The sequence below is a fragment of the Anolis sagrei genome, chromosome 2 (assembly GCF_037176765.1).
Source record: "Anolis sagrei isolate rAnoSag1 chromosome 2, rAnoSag1.mat, whole genome shotgun sequence".
In the NCBI taxonomy this organism is placed as follows: Eukaryota; Metazoa; Chordata; class Lepidosauria; order Squamata; family Dactyloidae; genus Anolis; species Anolis sagrei.
Genome location: NC_090022.1, coordinates 84505646 through 84523376, shown reverse-complemented (window position 1 = coordinate 84523376; position 17731 = coordinate 84505646). Strand labels below are relative to the sequence as shown.

The following is a 17731-nucleotide window of genomic DNA, read 5'->3' as shown; positions in this document are numbered from 1 at the left end:
ATACCCACACTGCTTGAAGGGATGGAGTCAGCCTCAGGAGAATGTTTCACAGTCAGGAATCTCTTGCTGGGTTAAATTTTTATGAGAACTATAATCTTGGGGCTTGGTATATTTAATTCTCATGCTGTTCTCCAAATGGGAAATGCCCCTATCCTTTTCTCCACATCTGCTCTTAATCCCACAAGAGAAAGTTAAAGTCTATGTATTTTCTTGTTGTTGTTGACTCCGATTGAGACTTCTTGTTATAATAGTTTGTGCAAATATTTGTGTTATTCTTAAACTAGAAAGAACAATCTAATAGTAAACTCAGCACTTCCATAAATCAATCTCAATGATACTAGCAATTGTATACAGGCAAGCAATAAAATTAAGCCCAAGCTCATCAGACAAGAAATTACAGCACTCCTTTCCATATAGAAAATGTGCTTTCTTGGGTTTAGTAGATAAAATATTACATTATTTGTCTGAAAGGTGATTTTAAAACTTATCTTTGGGTAAATATCACAATAAAAATACAATCCAGATTAGCTACAAGGTCCATGACAATTTATTTCAGACCTTTCTTGATGGTAAATTACAGGTATGTACTATTATTTGGGATAATGAGGACAACCATCCAGGCAGGACTTTTCTGGGTAGGAAGAGATATGTTTATCCTCTTGGGGTAGGAATTATTCTTGTTCACCTTGCTGTTCTCAATAAATTGCATACCTGCATAAAGTACTCCAAAAAAGCCCTTACCTGCAGAACAGCACTATTGCTCCCATTGGTAGTGAGCATTACAGCATGGAGCTGGTTGGTTTGCACATGCAATTGCATCTGCCAGTCCCTTCTGCCTTGGTGGTGGTACCAGATGTAACTGTGTCCATTGAATTTTATAGCTGTGCCTGAAAATGAAAGCAAAGAGAACAATGCTTTGAAGCAGAACAAGAGCATACAGCCACCTTTCAGTGCCAGTTAAGCATTTCTGCTTTCAGGCTTTTTGATTCTTCTTCATATGCATTGTCTAACTGGGCTTCTCCAGACTGCAAAACAGTTATGCTTCAGTGTTTCATGATTTAAATTGGTTATTTCCACTCCTACATTCATTGTCTCCTAAATACATATAACTTCATGTCTGGATTGTTGCAGTGCTGACTATAGTGGAATTTAGCTCTATCCTGTTCTGCACATTTATTTTCAACCACTCTTTTCTCCATCTGCACTGTAGACCTACTGCAGTTTAATATCACCATACTCGTCATGCTCAAAGATATGGAATTCTGGGAGTTGCAGTTTGGTGCAGTCCCAGCACTCTTTGGCAGGAAAGGCTAAAGACCTTGTAAAATCACAGCTCCCATGATTCCATAGCATCGAGTCATGCAGGTAAACTGCATTAGTTCTACAATGTGAATGCAGCCTTGCATCTGTCTCACAAAATTGAAAAAAATATTTTGGTTAATAATTGTGCTAAAATGCTGAGCATTAGCACTACTACACTAAAATAAAGGAAAAAATAAAAGGAAATATTCAAGTTGCAAATCAGAAATGTAAAGAGGGGTGGGCAGAGGAAAACCTCAGTGGTAATGGTCATATCCAATTTGAAATATCATCAGTGGAACTGTCCAAAAGTAGGAAGAACCAAGACTAATCTGGCCTGTATCAGAAACCTTCCAAAAGGTGGAGGGGGTGTAGAGGGTTTAATAAGTTGCTGCTAATACCAGAAAATCACAAGAAAAAAAACAAGACAAGAAGAAAGTCATGTGACTATTATGGGAAAAATGCCCAGTAACTTCAACTGCAACTTCTGCTAAACCCTGAAGCTTTTGGCCAGTCTGGAAGAACCTTGTAGTTCGCATACTGGAACAAATAACTTGTGGTCACCTAGATATTGTTAGATTCCAATTCCAGTCCCCATCACTAATATCTAACAGGTCACTAGTTTCACATGTGTGTCTTACGGGAACCTGGCATGCAAATTGGGTCAGTAGTGGTTCAATTCTACAAAAGACTCACTTATCTCATAGCTCAGTCTCTTTTGACACTAGACTACACCACCCCTACCACCCTAAGTCACAACAGTACTAATGGACCTCTATATTCCATGGTACACCATCCTATACTATTCTCTTGATTTCTTCTTTCCAATCCATGTCACACAAGAGAATCTGACAAGGAGCCTGATTCCAAGAATAACATTCCTTAGTTCAGAAACAATTCTGGTCTTGACTTGTGGAATTCACTAACCCACTTGTTACAGAGGAGAACAACAATGACTATGTTTGTGAAATAAAAGCAAAATAATGTTGGTCATGCTATAATGCAACAAAAGACAGATAATCCATTCTCACCATTGCAAGAACATATTTGTTCCAAGTTATGCTGAAGAGTGAGGACACTGAGTCGGGCAGTACTGTAAGTGAACACCATGCCTGGATCAAGCTGAATTGTTTCTTTGCAGGCCCGCTGGGCAGCACAGTCAGCCTCATAGCACGGAACATGAGCCAACTTCTTGACTTGCAGTTCCACTAGCTGGTCCATTTCTGCAGCTGCTTGATAAATTTTGCTAGCAATGAAATTGGGCTCATAGAAAGCACGTCGTGGTTCTCCAATGGCCAATAGGAGGTCTACACCATCAGAACCCACTGAAGGTTGCAGACTTGCCATGTGGATGTTCTGCCGTCTGGTTTCTAAGATTCTTCCCAGAAACCTTTGCAGGTTGTGCCAGTGATCCCCTATAAACTCCTCTGGAGTAAGGTGGTGGAAGCGTAGCATCACAGCCTTATCCAAGGTTTCCTGGCTGAAGGACCACACATGGATGTGGACAGTGGTTGTGGCTGCAAATGTTCCATCACTGACAGTTACATTCAGAGCATAATGTCCATGCGGGAGCCCATCGTCAGCAATAATCTTCCCATCTGTAGCACCCACTGAAAAGTATCTCTTTTCAAATGCTTTGGACACTAAAGTGTATAGCAGGGTGTCATGAGGGTCTCGATCTGTGGCATGGATTTTGCCAAGAACGCCACCTCGGAATGCTCTTTCATTAGTAGTGACAAAAATCTCCAGTGGAAGTGCAGAAGGAGGGTATCTGCTTTGCTGTGTCACTTGGATGTTTACAAATGCAGAGGAGGACAGAGGAGGGATGCCACTATCTGTGACCTGTTTAGAAAGGTGGAGTAAACTGTTACAGCTCTGCATCACCACATGCAACATTCTTGACCCTTGCAGGCTTTCCTCCCTATCCTCCACCCTCCACCCACTGCTCAAATAAAATATCCAATCCCTTGCAGCTGAGGCCTTATGGAGAAATCTGGGTCTTTCTAATAAACTCTGCATTGGCTTAAACTTCTCAATGGAGTGTACATTGACAAATCTACAAATCCTAAGAACAATTCACAGTGTAACCAAAACTGGAATAGTAGAGATGTTGCAATGGTGATTTCAGTGAAGTTTTTCCAAAAATTTTGAGTCATCTTCTGAAAAGGAATTCAGCTTTGGGAGAGTCTACTCTCCCTTTAGCCTAGTAAACCACTGAGCCTGGACCAGAACTTGCCAAAATTATTATTTTTCTGGAGTGGGGGAGGGGAGGTACAACTCCAATATATGAGATTTGAAAGTTCACAATGTAACTTTCCCAAGTTTCATTTTGCACATTTTATATCTTAATTTATAGCCAATGGCAGTATATTTTTCATGTATCTATTTAATCCTCCGTAATCTTCCTACTGTCTGTCATCATGTTATGCAGCAGCAAATTCCACAGAATCAGCTTGGCTTTCCAAGGCCATTGTCTTGTATTTTTTTTAATGAAACACAGCTGCAAGGGGTTGCAAATTTCCCTGTAGCAGTGGCAGTTTCTCCCAGGTGAACAAGTAACAGCCTACAGGTATGATTTTAACATGGTGGATGACTCAGTTCAAATGCCCCATCCACAAAAAGTTTTTCTAATTTAACTGAAAATCTCTCATGCAGTTATGACTGCGCTTCATTGAAAAGGTAGATGGAGACAGTTCACAAGCAACATGCCATTTAGCTTTACCTGGACATGCAGAAGGTATTGTTCTTTTGTTCTTCTGTTAAGGATGGATGAGGTCACCAACACACCATCTTGGTTGATCTGGAATGCCTTTCCTTCATTTCCTTCTATGATCTTGAAAGAGTATGGTGGCCCATTCTCTGGGGAGTCCCTATCACTCAAAACTAGCTCAAGGACACTGGTGCCAACTGGAGAGTTTTCCTAAGATGTTCAAAATACATTATTATTATTATTATTATTATTATTATTATTATTATGTTTATTTCTACCCCACTTTTTCTCTTCTCAAAGAGGCTCAAAGCAGCTTCCACAAGAAGACTCAAATATATACATACAAAATATATTTATATACATTTCAGAAAATCACCACTATTTACAGAATTGCTAATTTCCTAAAGCACAGAAGACACTCTGGAAAACACAAACAAAAGTTCACAGTTGTTCTAACTCAAACCTATCAGAAAAATGAAAACAGAAATGTGGGAATGCACAAACAAACAACAAAACCCCATAAACTGGTTTTGTAATAAATATGTCCTCATTGTCTATTTGTAGACCAGAGATTCTTCAGCTATTTTACTATCTACTGAACTAACAAGGGCATGGTGCTGCTGTTAACATACACAATGCCTGGTCTCTCTGGGGGCCACCATGTTGCAGTTCAGGGTGGGGGAGTGTGGCGAGTGGTCTGGCTGCTACAGGGAGTTTCATTCCCTGGCTGGATCGATAAGTGATCTGCTGATTGGCTCCCAGCCAGACAGCCAATGAGCTTGAAGTGGGATGCTGCTTCCACATTAACCGGCTTGCAACCTCAACCTTGCTGGAGTGCCCAGATGAAATGTCCACTCTGGTCAGATACTGGGGTACTTAAGGGGTACTTAAGGGGCAGGCCCATAGCCAGGATTTCAATTCGGGGGGGGGGGCTGAGTTTGTTTCGGGGGGGGGGGGCTGAGTCTGAGTGAAAGAGGGTCTAGGCTTGGGCAGTTTTGTTTGTTAATTTCGTAATTCGTTATTAATTCGTATTTAAATTAGCTTACGATCCAATATTGAGCTATGCAGGAATAGTGTGAGGAGTAAATTAGATTCGAAACAATTTTTTCAATTTATTTTGTAATTATTTTGTAATTATTTCGTAATTATTTCGTAATTATTTCGTAATTATTTTCGCATGTCTGGTGCAAGTTTTATAGTTGTTGTGTGTTTTATCACATCAACAGTCAACAACAGAGGGAGAGGGAAGCTTCAGAAGTTCCCCCTGTCCCATTTGGAGGATTTTTTAGCATATTGCGCAATCGCGTCCGCCATTAACGAATCAATTCGTAATTATACGAAATTTCGTATATTTTGAAATTTTTAAAAGGAAAATTTCGGAATTATTAAAAAAAAATGAAATGCAAGAGCTCCCTAAAAACAAAATGAGTTTAGAACCAAATTTTTCCGTGGTTACCCAAGCCTAAGAGGGTCTACCCTAGCAAACCTTTTGTATCGTTACCCAAATACTCCCATGCATATGGGATATATTGAGTATGGTGATCAGATCATGATATGAATAAACATAACAGTTTAAATAATGCACCAGTAAGGCCTTTTCGTGAACCACCATGAGAATTTCAAGGGGGGGGGGGCTGAAGCCCCTCAAGCCCCCCCCCCCCCCCCGGCTACATGCCTGTTAAGGGGAGTGAACTGTATGCTTCAGCAGTTTGCTGTAAATCTCTTTCCATCACCTACCTTGCATCTTAAGAATTTCATGACATTGCTAATGGTCAACTTCATTTTATCGCATCTTAGGACCCTTCTACACAGTCCCTAAAGCCCACAACAGGTAACAGGTTTAGCTGGGTTGTCCAAATGATGCCTCAGATAAACCTGGATTAATCTGGAGAGAACTTGGATATCCCAGTTATTTCAAGATTAATTTGACACCTGCAAAGATTTGGCCCTTAAGCTGAGGTCCGGATCTTTGCAGGTGCTGTGCGGATTGACCCCCGGGACTGTTTCTGCAGCCCTAGGGATGAATTCACACAGCAATCTCAGTTCTACAGGCCCCTGTAACCTGAAGGAGTGGGATGGTACCCACCCCCTTCCCCAACCCCCTTCTCCAACCCCCTTCCCCCCTCAAACTTACTCCAGGGGCCTACTGTTAGGGGCTTGCCAGAGGGATTTCTCTCCTCCCGCCCCCCACCTCTTGACACATCACTTTTGCCTGTCAGGAGAACTCTCTGGATGTGCCTGGAGAAAGTTTTTGAGGGATAATGGGAGGATGGATGTGGGAGGGTGTGGTTATTAAATCCCAGTTCCTCCTGGGATTTACTACAGTGTAGAAGGGCCTTAACTGTTAATTAACTTTGTTACATAATATAATTTAATACATTGTTAATTCACAATTGCATGGTAATTTTGCTGTATTAAACTTGTCACAATTTTGTAAAAGGTGGTTGGAATGGATTATGGATCCAGATTTGGGTGCGTTTGCATAGGGAACTGGCTGGCAAGGAATCCCAGTAGGAGGACAAGGAGAGAGGGGTTAGTGTGGAAGTTTGCTACCTCTCACATACACAAATCCTAAGTGACTGTGAGCCTGGGGCTCACACATCTCAGCAGGCTCTTTTCAGACCATATATAATTGGATTCAGTAATGGGACAGATAGCTCATCAATCGGCAGGTGGATTAGTCAATGTCTGGATGCAGACCTATCCTAATATTCACTGTAACCAAATAAAGTTGTGGCTCACAACCAGACCTCACAACCTCTGAGGATGCTTGCCATAGATGCAGGCAAAACATCAGGAGAGAATGCTTCTAGAATATGGTCATATAGCCCAAAAAACCTACAACAACACAAAGTTGTGGCTGTTTATTTCCAAGTCTAATCATGTGTTGGTTTGCACTGTATTGATTGTGGAACGGAGCTTGCACTTGAACGCACAACTGCAAATTCAGCTTAAGCCCCCTGACTTTAGCATGTTGGTTTCTTATTACATGTAAGCCTGGGTTGTCTCATAAGCTCCAGGCAACACAGTAATTAACATGAGAACATAAAAGATTATCTCTGCAAAAGCCTAATAGGGTTAAGTCAGTGCCTCTGAATCATTACTTTACCTGAACTGCTATACTGTAATTGAGCTGAAAGAACCTTGGTGGATTATCGTTGATATCTGACACACGAATAAGTACAGTGGTATCACTAGAAAGAGGCCCCTGCCCATTGTCTGTAGCTTGGACCTTCAGCGAGTAGCTGGATATCTGCAAAGTATAATACATGCACAAAGAGGGCTTCATTATTTCATCAGCCTTTTAACTCTAAAAGCAAGGATTAAGCAAAGGATCAGTTAACAGTCTCCTTATTTTTAGTACCTTCTACTTAACGAGGATTTACGGTACTGATCAGTATCAGATAGTTTATAAATTCTCAGTGGGTGCTCTGAGTCCCCAGTCAAAGAACCTATATTTCATTGTCAATACAGAGGGGTTTGTAGCTTTCTGAGGATGGTATAAATGTTAAAGGACTAATATGGGGAAAAATGTGGATAAAGTGATTTATTTCTTGACTTTACTGCCTATATATATCTGATTGATCATTTGAAAAAGATGGAGATAGAGGTACGCTGAATCAAGAAAACTGTATTATTCTTATAAGGAAATTTGTTAAACGTGGTACAATAAAAGCAGGTAGAGTGGATCAGGTGTATATGCCAAACCAAAGAGCCTTCATGACAAAGCCTGAATTCATGATTAATCTTCAAAACCAGTTGCTGAATTCTATTGTCTTCTCCTTACAAAGGAACTCTGCCTCCTTCGACAAAACACCCTATCTAGATGACTTGTATGTTGAGGGAATGGAGAGTGGCCCAATGACTATGATGAATAACCTTTTTTATTGGTTCCACCACTATCCAAAGTGTGTCTGGTAAGGATGAAAGGGAGAGCCTTTTCAGTGGCTGCTCCCAGGTTGTGGAACTCTTTTCCTTGGGAGGTTTGATTGGTTACCTCCCTCCCGTCTTTCCATCAGCAGGTAAAGACGTTTTCATTTAAGGAAGCTTTTGATTTTAGGATAGGTGCCAGAGCTTTTAAAGCAGGTATATAGTGTTTTTATTTTATTATGTTTTAAGTGCCTTTTAATGTTGTTTACATTTGGTTTTTAACTTGTGGTCTTTAAATAGAAATTAACTCATTTTTAAACACAGAAATTGAGTTTAACTGAATTTTAACTTATGAATTAACAGTTTGTTGCTGTTTTAGAATGTTGTATTCATGTTGGGAGAAACGTGGAATAAAAATTAATCAATGATAGGATATTATTATACAGAACAAATCAGGGCAGTGATGGCCACTGTCAGCTTCTCTTGTCATTTGGGGATAGTTTTTCCTTTGCCCTGGCCATCATATGGGGATCAGACTCACCCCAAGTCCCAAATGAGCCTGCCACTCACCTCCTCCCTGTCCAAGTACTTGGCAATACGGATCTCTCCAGTCTGGGGATCAATGATGAAATGGCTCAGTGGATTCCCTGCCACAATGGAGTATGTGATTTGGTTGTTCATCACTCCATCTTTGTCATCAGCTAAAACCTATTGGGGCAAAACAGTAGCATTGTCATCACATTCATGTGAAAGAACAAATAAAAGCTGAATGGAGAGAGAACTTAAAACAAGATTTTCCAAGATTAAAAAGAAGAAAAATGTAAAATTCAACTTATGGCTAGACTATGAATGAGGAATCAGATCTTACAGACTCAGGACAACGGCTCCCTTGACTGGGTCTAGTATCTAACGATAGTGCTGTCTTCTTATTTCACTACCGTTTTCTCCTTTATCAAGCATTATTGTTTTTTATAGAGAGTCTTTTCTTCTAATGATGTTTAGTCATCTTGGCTTTTTGGTTTGACTTGCTCTAGGTTTGATTTGCTCAATTTTCTATTTTCAATCTATTGTTTGATTTTCAGGTCTGATTTGCTCTAGGACTCATTTACTTGTCTGTTTAGCAGTCCACAGCATTTTTAGAACTCTTCACTAGGACCATATTTCAAATCACTTAATTCTCTTCCTTTCAGCATTTGTCACTTTCCAGTTTTCAAAACCGTAAATAGAAACTTGAAATGCAATGGCACGGACAACTGTGATTTTGATATTTTGTGATCTATTTCTATACTTGAGGATCTTGATAGCTGTCCTTCCAAGTCCTAGTCTTCTTCTAATTTCTTGACTCTGCATTTTGTGTAATAACTGAGCTACTGGCTAATTGGCTAATATACTTTAAATCATATGATTCTTCAGATGTTGATGAACTGCAACTTCCAACATTCTTCAATGCTAGTTATACTGACTAGGGTTAGTAGAAGACCAAATAGGACAAAAATTGCATTCCCTATCTTAAACATTACTTTCTCCTGTTGTTTTTCACTTCCCCTGTTTGCAACTGACAATATATCAAGAGAAAGACCCATTTTTAATGTTAAGTACATACAATGTCTAATGCACAGACCTCCACAAAGGCGATTTGGATATCAAACAATAGTAGCAGGGGCAACAGTAGAGGAATCCTTTCTTAGGTCTTACCGTGAGCACAATTTCACCAACAGCAGCATCTTCACGGGTGTCAGCAATATAAAGATCTTGGCTGAACTTTGGCACATGATCATTTATGTCTGTGACATTGATAATGACCATGGCAATGTCACTGAGAGAGGCAGAGCTCTTTCTTGTACCCTCAACAGACAGGTAATATTCATGGCTAGTTTCAAAATCCAGGCTTCTGTTGATATATAGGATGCCTATGTAGAAGTAGAGACAACAATGATTACAATTTCTTTGAAAACAGCACACAACACTATACTAGCTTAGAAGTCCAGACAATCAAAAGAAGGAACTGCTTAAATCATGGTAAGATAAAGTATTCTGTTAAAAAAGAATTTGCAATCTAAAGTAACAAAGAGTTATTGCATGTTTTAAATATATATTTTTAACTAATAGAGACCCTCAAGTGATCCAATGAGAGCTAGTGTGATATAGTGGTATGAGCATTAGAATATGACTCTAGAAAACATGGATTAATTGTCACTCAGCAATGAAAACTCACTGAGTGACCTTGGACAACTCTCAGTCTCAAACTGTGATGCAGTCACTTTAAGGTCGGCATAAGCTGGAAACGACTTGAAGGCACACAACAACAATGGTACTCAGTCATGGGGTTTTCCTGCAAAATATATTCAGAGGAGATTTGCCATGCCCTTCCTCTTAGGCTGAGACAATGGAACTTGTCTAAGGCCTCTCAGTACATTTGACTAACCAAAGACTTGAACCCTTGGCCCACAGAATCTTAGGGCACGTCTATACTGGCCACTTAGGTTAGATTGAAACTGCCATAGAAGAAAGCAGTTTTGCTGTGTGGATAATTAGATTGCAAATTTTGGAAGCAGTCTCAGACCAGGGTGGTGATTACATAAACCAGAGTCCAGCCTCAAACCAATTCCAGGACCCACAGTATCCATGGCTTGACAGCCATACAGACTGCATTTTTTTCCAACTCCCCATTCTGGAATGCGCATGTGGACTTTAGTGGAGTGCTTTGGGTATCTGTACAGTGACTCACATTCTGTGCAGCTAATTTCACTGTGTGATATGGTTTACACTGAAGTGGACTAGTGCTCATTGAGAGCTTCATTTTGGACTTTCTCCCAACTTTGTGTTGGGTTAATGAGCTTAAAGTGTGCTGTAGCATACTTTTGAGGCATGTGTAGTCCGGGACTTACACATCCAGGGAGTCCCTGGTGGCACAGTAGGTTAAACTGCTGAGCTGCTGAACTTGCTGACTAAAAGGTCGACAGTTTGAATTCAGGGAGTGGGGTGAGCTCCTGCTGTTAGTTCCAGCTTCTGCCAACCTCGCAGTTCAAAAACATGCAAATGTGAGTAGATCAATAGGTACTACTTCTGTGGGAAAGTAACAGTGCTCCATGTAGTCATGCCGGCCGCATGATCTTGAAGGTGTCTATGGACAACGCTGGCTCTTTGGCTTAGAAATGGAGATGAGTGCCACTCCCTAGAGTTCGACACGACTAGACTTAATGTCAAGAGGAAACCTTTACCTACCTTTAGTCTAGCTCCTGCATTAAAAGGTCAGTGCACAGCACTTAACTCACTACACTATGCTGGAACTCAAAACATTTTGTTAGTTCTTTGGTTGTTATTCTTTTGAAGTAGGAGCATTTGAAAGCTAATGCTTTTTCTATAAAACCATACCACTAAATGGTTGAAAGATTTGATACAGAATTTGTGCAGAATTTGGAAATTGACATTTTGTAATAAAGCTTCCAGAATGTTTGGTAATTGAGTCCATAAGAGTAATTTCTCCAGCTCCAGAGAAATAAATTAAGGGAAATATAATATAAGAATGGGAAATGTTACATAATATGTTTTTATGAACAAAAATATGACTGAAACAATGAGAACAGGCAATAGGACCCCTGCTAGAAGTGAACATAAAAACATAACACTGGAATAATGTGATTGATGAATAAAGAACCCACTTACCTGTGGTTGGATGGAGCCTGAATTTCCCATGATCATTCCCATTCATGATTTCATACTTGATCTCTGTGCTCTGAGCATTGTCTCTTGTCAATGAGGCCAGATTCAAAACCTCTGTGCCAACAGCCACATCTTCTTGTACTACAACCACATACTCTGAGTCCAGGAAGACAGGCAAATATTCTTTTAGGTCCACTATGGAGACTGCCACAGTAGCAAGGGAAGAAAGGGAGTATGGGGAACCCCTGTCTGTGGCACACACAGTCAGCTCCAGTGCAGAAGCCTGCAATTCCATTAAAGGCTTTTCCAGATGGATCACTCCAGTTGTCTCCTCTATGGAAAAGTGGCCACTAGCTGACTCAGCAAGAGAATAGACAACTTCTGCATTATGACCTGGGAGGAAAGACACACAAAAGACAGAAATATTATTAGGAGAGAGTATTTTATTTGAGCAGAGTTACTTAATACATAGTATGAAGGACCTTATCAGGCATAGTCTTCTCTGCATCCTCTCCTCATTGCTGAAACAAAATCCATCACATGATGCAGGGCAACTTCTGGCAGGAATCTGTGGGGCTCCACTTTGGCAACGAGGAGAAACAGAGCCCAGAGTAGCTTTGGAGGAGTCAGGTAACACCCAACTCCAATTGGAGAACATGAAGAGGAAGCAGGGAAAGGACGAGAAACTGTGTGGGATGGGACACCATCCCAGAAGACAGTGAAAGGTGGTAGGGAACAAAGGAGGACAGTTCCCTCTACTTTCCCCCACTTTCCCTCTGCCCATCTGATAAGATCTGAAATGATGGTATATTTTGACCTTGGAGGTGTCTATGGACAACGTCGGCTCTTCAGCTTAGAAATGGAAGTGAACAACAGCCCCCAGAGTTGGACACAACTGAACTTAATGTCAGGGGACAACCTTTACCTTTACGTTTTGAAATGTAAAATTGTTTATTTAATTGACCCTATCCTTGGACAACAAATCTTAGCTCGCATTCTTGTGTTGGATTTTGGGTTTGTTTGTTTTGGTTGTTGTTTTTTTTCACTGTGAGATAAATACTTCCTGATATTCTGTTAGCTAGTTACAATGTTTTAAGTTAAACTTACAACTTTGTAACTGTTTTCCACACACATTTTATTGCCACTACTGTAAGTGCCCCTAAAACCCACCTTTAAATCCAGCCAATCACACCAAGAAGCCGTGTTCTTTATGTAAAAAATAATGATGTTATTTTAAAAACAGAACAAACAAGATATCTCCAAGTCATTGCATATTATTTCCACAAAAGAAAGATTTTAAGGTTTATATGAAATTTTTGGGTTCATGGTTTCACAGCATGAGAAAATGATAATAAATTTATGCATTCAACTAAATCTTCTCTCCATAGGTACACAATGTGTAAGTTTCCCATTGTTATTGATGAAATTAATAAAAGGAAACCATTTTGAAAAGAAGTGATTATTTCTGTTATTTTGAATAATGTCAGCTTTTCCGTAAGTGCTCAGAATTGGTATTCTCTTATTTATTTCAATGACCATATATTCAGGATTTAATGTGGATCAAAAGGTATGGCATCTTTGTTTTCTGGAAAGGCAAAGAGGAGAGCAATACAGTGTTTTGTTATTATTTGGTAAAGACATATCAAGTATGGAAGATTAGTGTGTTTATTTTACAAGTTGATGCAGGTTAAATTACTGCCATGGAACAAAAATGGGCAAAGAATATTTTAAGCAGCATGCCTGATTTTGATGAAATAAGTAGGATCAAAAAGATGTGGAATCTTTCTAGATGATATCATTTGTTAATGAGTTTGCATGACCCTAGGGTGAAATCCTGAAGATCAAAATAAGAAAAATGATGTCTAGTAAACTGGTAGGATAGGTGCTTCTCCATCATAAGATATCAAGATGCCCTGTGCCCAGATTTTAGACAGAATTATATTAAGACAGTAACGTTAAGATATTTCACACCTTGGAAGTGCTATGAAAGATGCAGCATTAGAAGTCACAAGTGGCTGGTATGAAGGGAAAGTTTCCTTCAATGAGAACATTTAAGGGTCTGCATTTTTTGGAATATGATGTACTTGGAAATTTTGGAAAGTGGTATCCAATAAACTCCTTCTATCAGTGGTATGTGGGGGTGGGGGGATGGGTCTGCCATTCCTTTAATAAATGGGGTTGTTGTAGTCCCCTAGAATCATAGAGCTGGAAGAGACCTCCTGGGCCATCCAACTCCCTGCCAAGAAGCAGGAACATTGCATTCAAAGCACCCCCAACAGATGGCCATCCAGTCTCTGTTTAAAAGCTTCCAAAGAAGGAGCCTCCACCACACTCCGGGGCAGAGAGTTCCACTGCTGAATGGCTCTCACAGTCAGGAAGTTCTTCCTAATGTTCAGAAGGAATCTTCTTTCTTGTAGTTTGAAGCCATTGTTCCGCGTCCTAGTCTCCAAGGAAGCAGAAAACAAGCTTGCTCCCTCCTCCCTGTGGCTTCCTCTCACATATTTATACATGGCTATCATGTCTCCTCTCAGCTTTCTCTTCTTCAGGCTAAACATACCCAGCTCTTTCATCCACTCCTCATAGGGCTTGTTCTCCAGACCCTTGATCATTTTGGTCGCCCTCCTCTGGACACTTTCCAGCTTGTCAATATCCCTCTTCAATTGTGGTGCCCAGAATTGGACACAATATTCCAGGTCTAACCAAAGCGGAATAGAGGGGCAGCATGACTTATAGACACTATACTATTGATGCAGGCCAAAATCCCATTGGCTTTTTTTGCCACCGCATCACATTGTTGGCTCATATTTAACTTGCTGGCCACAAGGACCCCAAGATCTTTTTCACATGTACTGCTCTTGAGCCACGCGTCCCCCATTCTGTATATCTGCATTTCATTTTGCTTAGCTCCATCTAGCTAGTGCTAAGCAAATTCAGTTCCACTCTCAGTATGCTTAATTTCTAGATAAAATTAGCATACATCTGTCCAGAGGTGTTTTCTATTTTCATTTGGGTTTTTACAATAAAGAGATTTTTTTTAGTATCTTGAACTCATTTTTAAAAGGCCATTTGAGTTACAATAATAATATAATACAATAATTGCATACCAGGGAACAACACAGTTAAAACAGCAAGGTAGAACAAACCACTATTAAAATACATACAACAAGTACACACAGGTAAAATGCAGCTTAATATTAACCGGTAAAGTTTAGGTTTACAAACATTCACAAGTTAAAGTTGACTGGGTAGGCCTGCTGGAAGAGACAGATCTTCAATTGTGTTTTGAATTCCGACAGCTATCAGATCTTTTAGCTATCAGATCTTTTCCAGCAGGTGAATCCACAGCCAATGAAAAGTCATCAGTTGGGTTTTACACTACAGAAGATGCTAAGGTAGCATAATTTTAAAAAGTCCTATTTCAGATGACTGCAAAACTTATTCTAAATATCACTACTGGCTTACCTTCATCAGCGTCCCTTGCAATGACAACTGCAATTGGAGTATTTATTGTAGTGTTATCAAAGATGGCGACTGCACAGTGACTGGGGAAGAATCTTGGAGCATTGTCATTTGCATCCTCAATGTCCACAATTACGTCCATCTGGCAAAAGCGGCCACCTCCATCTGATGCCTTGACAACAAGCTGGTACTGAGGCTTCAACTCCCGGTCAAGTAATGCAAAAGTGGTCAGCTCCCCTGGTGCAAACAATGAAGGACAAAAAAAAAGACATGGTGGGCCTTGGTATCTGCTGCATTCATGGATACTTAAGTCCCATTATATGCAATGGCAAAGTAAAATTATTTTCCTTATATAAAATGCCAACATGAAAGCTTGCTTTTAAAGTTTTTTTGAAAATATTTTCAAGCTGTGGATCATTGAATCTGTGCATACAGAGCGCTAACTGATATCATAAACTCTTTCATGCACAATTAATTTTTATCTAATGTATAATTTCCTTGAATAGATTAAGAAAGGGTTCTTAGCATATGGGGAAAACAATGTATAGAGATTGCTGGCCCTTCTCTGAAGAAATTATACTTTCCTCTACTCAACAGCCCCTATTAAGAAACATATTCAATAACTGATTTACTGGTGTTCTGTTGGGGATTTCTGTTTTCATAAGTGGCTTTATGCATTTGGAAAGGAGACTTGAACACTCATGCAATGTCCATATGAAATAGAAATAACATTTCAAAAGCTTCTTCCAACCGGGAGAATTACAGAGGTATTCGGTTACAAGTCACACCAATTCTAACCAATATAGAAATAACTTAAAGGTGACAGATTTTATATAAATCCTCCCATTTTATTTTGACAGATTAGGGACTGAATCACTGTCAAAAAGTGAAAATGGTTCAAAAGTGGATCTTATTTTAGCTTGTAAATACAAATTTGAACACTAGATGGTGCACGTTGATGGTGGGAAAAAGCTTGCATGCACAATGTAGACAATGGCCCATCTACACAAACCAAACGAGTGGTGTGGGGGTGAATGGTTTCTGTGGCATCCACATGACACACAAAGTCCATTTGCTTCAACACATCCTTGCCCCTGCATTTTAAAAAACAAACAAACATGGGATGTTCTGATGCTTCCCTGAAGCTCTGAAGCTCATCTGCAATTTATGGCACTGTGAAAAGTTGGGCCACTTCCTATTTAGAAGTGACTGCAGCTGTTTGCACAGCCATCCTGCTCTCCCCAGGCTTGGAAAACACAGGGACATGGGGTGGTACTCTTCCTCTCTGTGTTGTTCAGTATGTAGCAGTGACCACCAAGCACGACACTGGTGGTAGTCCTCACTTGGCAGCTGTAGTGATGCTAGCCAAGTAACAAAGTGATTGAAGATGGGAGTGGGGAAAGAAGGGAGTGATCCTGCCTTTCCTCCCTCCCCTTGCTAGCACTGCTTCATTGTTCTGTTTAGTGTTAGTATAGGTCCCAAACAGCCTCTGCCCGGAACAGCAGGGGGAAGGTAAGTGTGGCAGTCTGACAGTGCCAAATGCTGGGCCGTGGGAATGCAATACAGCTGCAGAGCCAACTTGTTGCTGCACAGTCTGATACCTGCTAGCCAGCAAGCCAGTTAAACAGTTGGTCATACAGGTTTCAATGGCACCAGAGTATTCCACTCCAGATCAGCATCACTGTTTGTGGCACATGTAGATAGCTCCTTTGAGAGGGGAAAACAGAGTGCTTAGTAGTGTAATGGGGAGAAAAACCAGCGCATGGTTGAAACAGCAGATTGGGGATTGAAACGGTGGTATGTGGCTATAATTTATATTTGTCAAAAGAGAGAGTAGTTGAAAAGCAAGTCATCAAAAGATGGGGGATGTCTGTAGTACCATAGTGATGGTGGCAGGGAACTGGGATGAGGAAAGCTTCACTCCAAGCAATTCTCAAAAGAAGCAAAATTTTAGCCATTTTTTCCCTCAGTAAGAAAATATTTGGAAACTGTGCAGTTCTTGATGTCTATTTGCAGTTCAGGACTTTTCCTATCTTGTTATCTCAGCTATTAGTGCGGAAAATATTGGATTTTGATATTTTTTTTATTTCAGAATTTGAGATAAGGGATTCTCAATCTGTATATTTATATTTTTATCCTGTCCTTTTCCCAGTCCAGAACTCAAAACGAAATGCCTACTGCTTGCACAAATAGGCTTGGGGGCCAGGAGAAGGTCATCATTCAGCCTTCCTGATCCTCAGCATAAGTATGTGATCCACCAGTATCAAACAGCTCCTGTGTTTCAATTATCCTCTTACCTGTGTGGGGGTCCAGTCGGAAGTCTTCTGCACCAGGTCCATGGAGCGTGTAGATAATCTGCCCATTAATGCCAACATCAGCATCTGTGGCTGACACTTTCAAAACAGAAAATCCTTGCGAAGCATCTTCTATAATTTTCACTTTGTATGGTATCTGGAAAAGAGAAGACATCTCAGCAAGCGATAGACGTGAATTTGTCACCACACAACTCACAGCACAAGTGGTTTGTCTCGTGTCTGTTAACAAATGTTGCAGTTTCAAAGACAGGTGAATTGTTTCTTATATTACCAAAATCAAAGAAGCAAAAAACTGGAAGTAGCCATGAGTTGATCCTCCTTAGGGGTGGGCACCTTACCAAAAATGAAAAACAGACCAATCCAGGAGTGATCAGAACTTCATTTCTGGCTTTGACAAATTGATCAGTTTTACACT

The 17731-nt window shown here is 40.2% G+C and overlaps 1 protein-coding gene across 2 annotated transcripts in view; it reads right to left on the bottom strand.

The window, feature by feature from the left end:
* FAT2 (FAT atypical cadherin 2) overlaps window positions 1–17731 on the bottom strand; it is a 116240-nt gene that overhangs the window by 15182 nt on the left and 83327 nt on the right. For both annotated transcript variants that reach the window (XM_060765486.2, XM_060765487.2), the window contains exons 12-20: window positions 17299–17452; window positions 15005–15238; window positions 11546–11935; window positions 9575–9789; window positions 8450–8587; window positions 7119–7262; window positions 4022–4219; window positions 2331–3141; window positions 742–887 (exon numbers count right to left, since the gene is read on the bottom strand). In XM_060765486.2, the coding sequence (XP_060621469.2) occupies window positions 742–887; window positions 2331–3141; window positions 4022–4219; window positions 7119–7262; window positions 8450–8587; window positions 9575–9789; window positions 11546–11935; window positions 15005–15238; window positions 17299–17452 (2430 nt within the window). The remainder of the gene's footprint in view (window positions 1–741; window positions 888–2330; window positions 3142–4021; window positions 4220–7118; window positions 7263–8449; window positions 8588–9574; window positions 9790–11545; window positions 11936–15004; window positions 15239–17298; window positions 17453–17731) is intronic.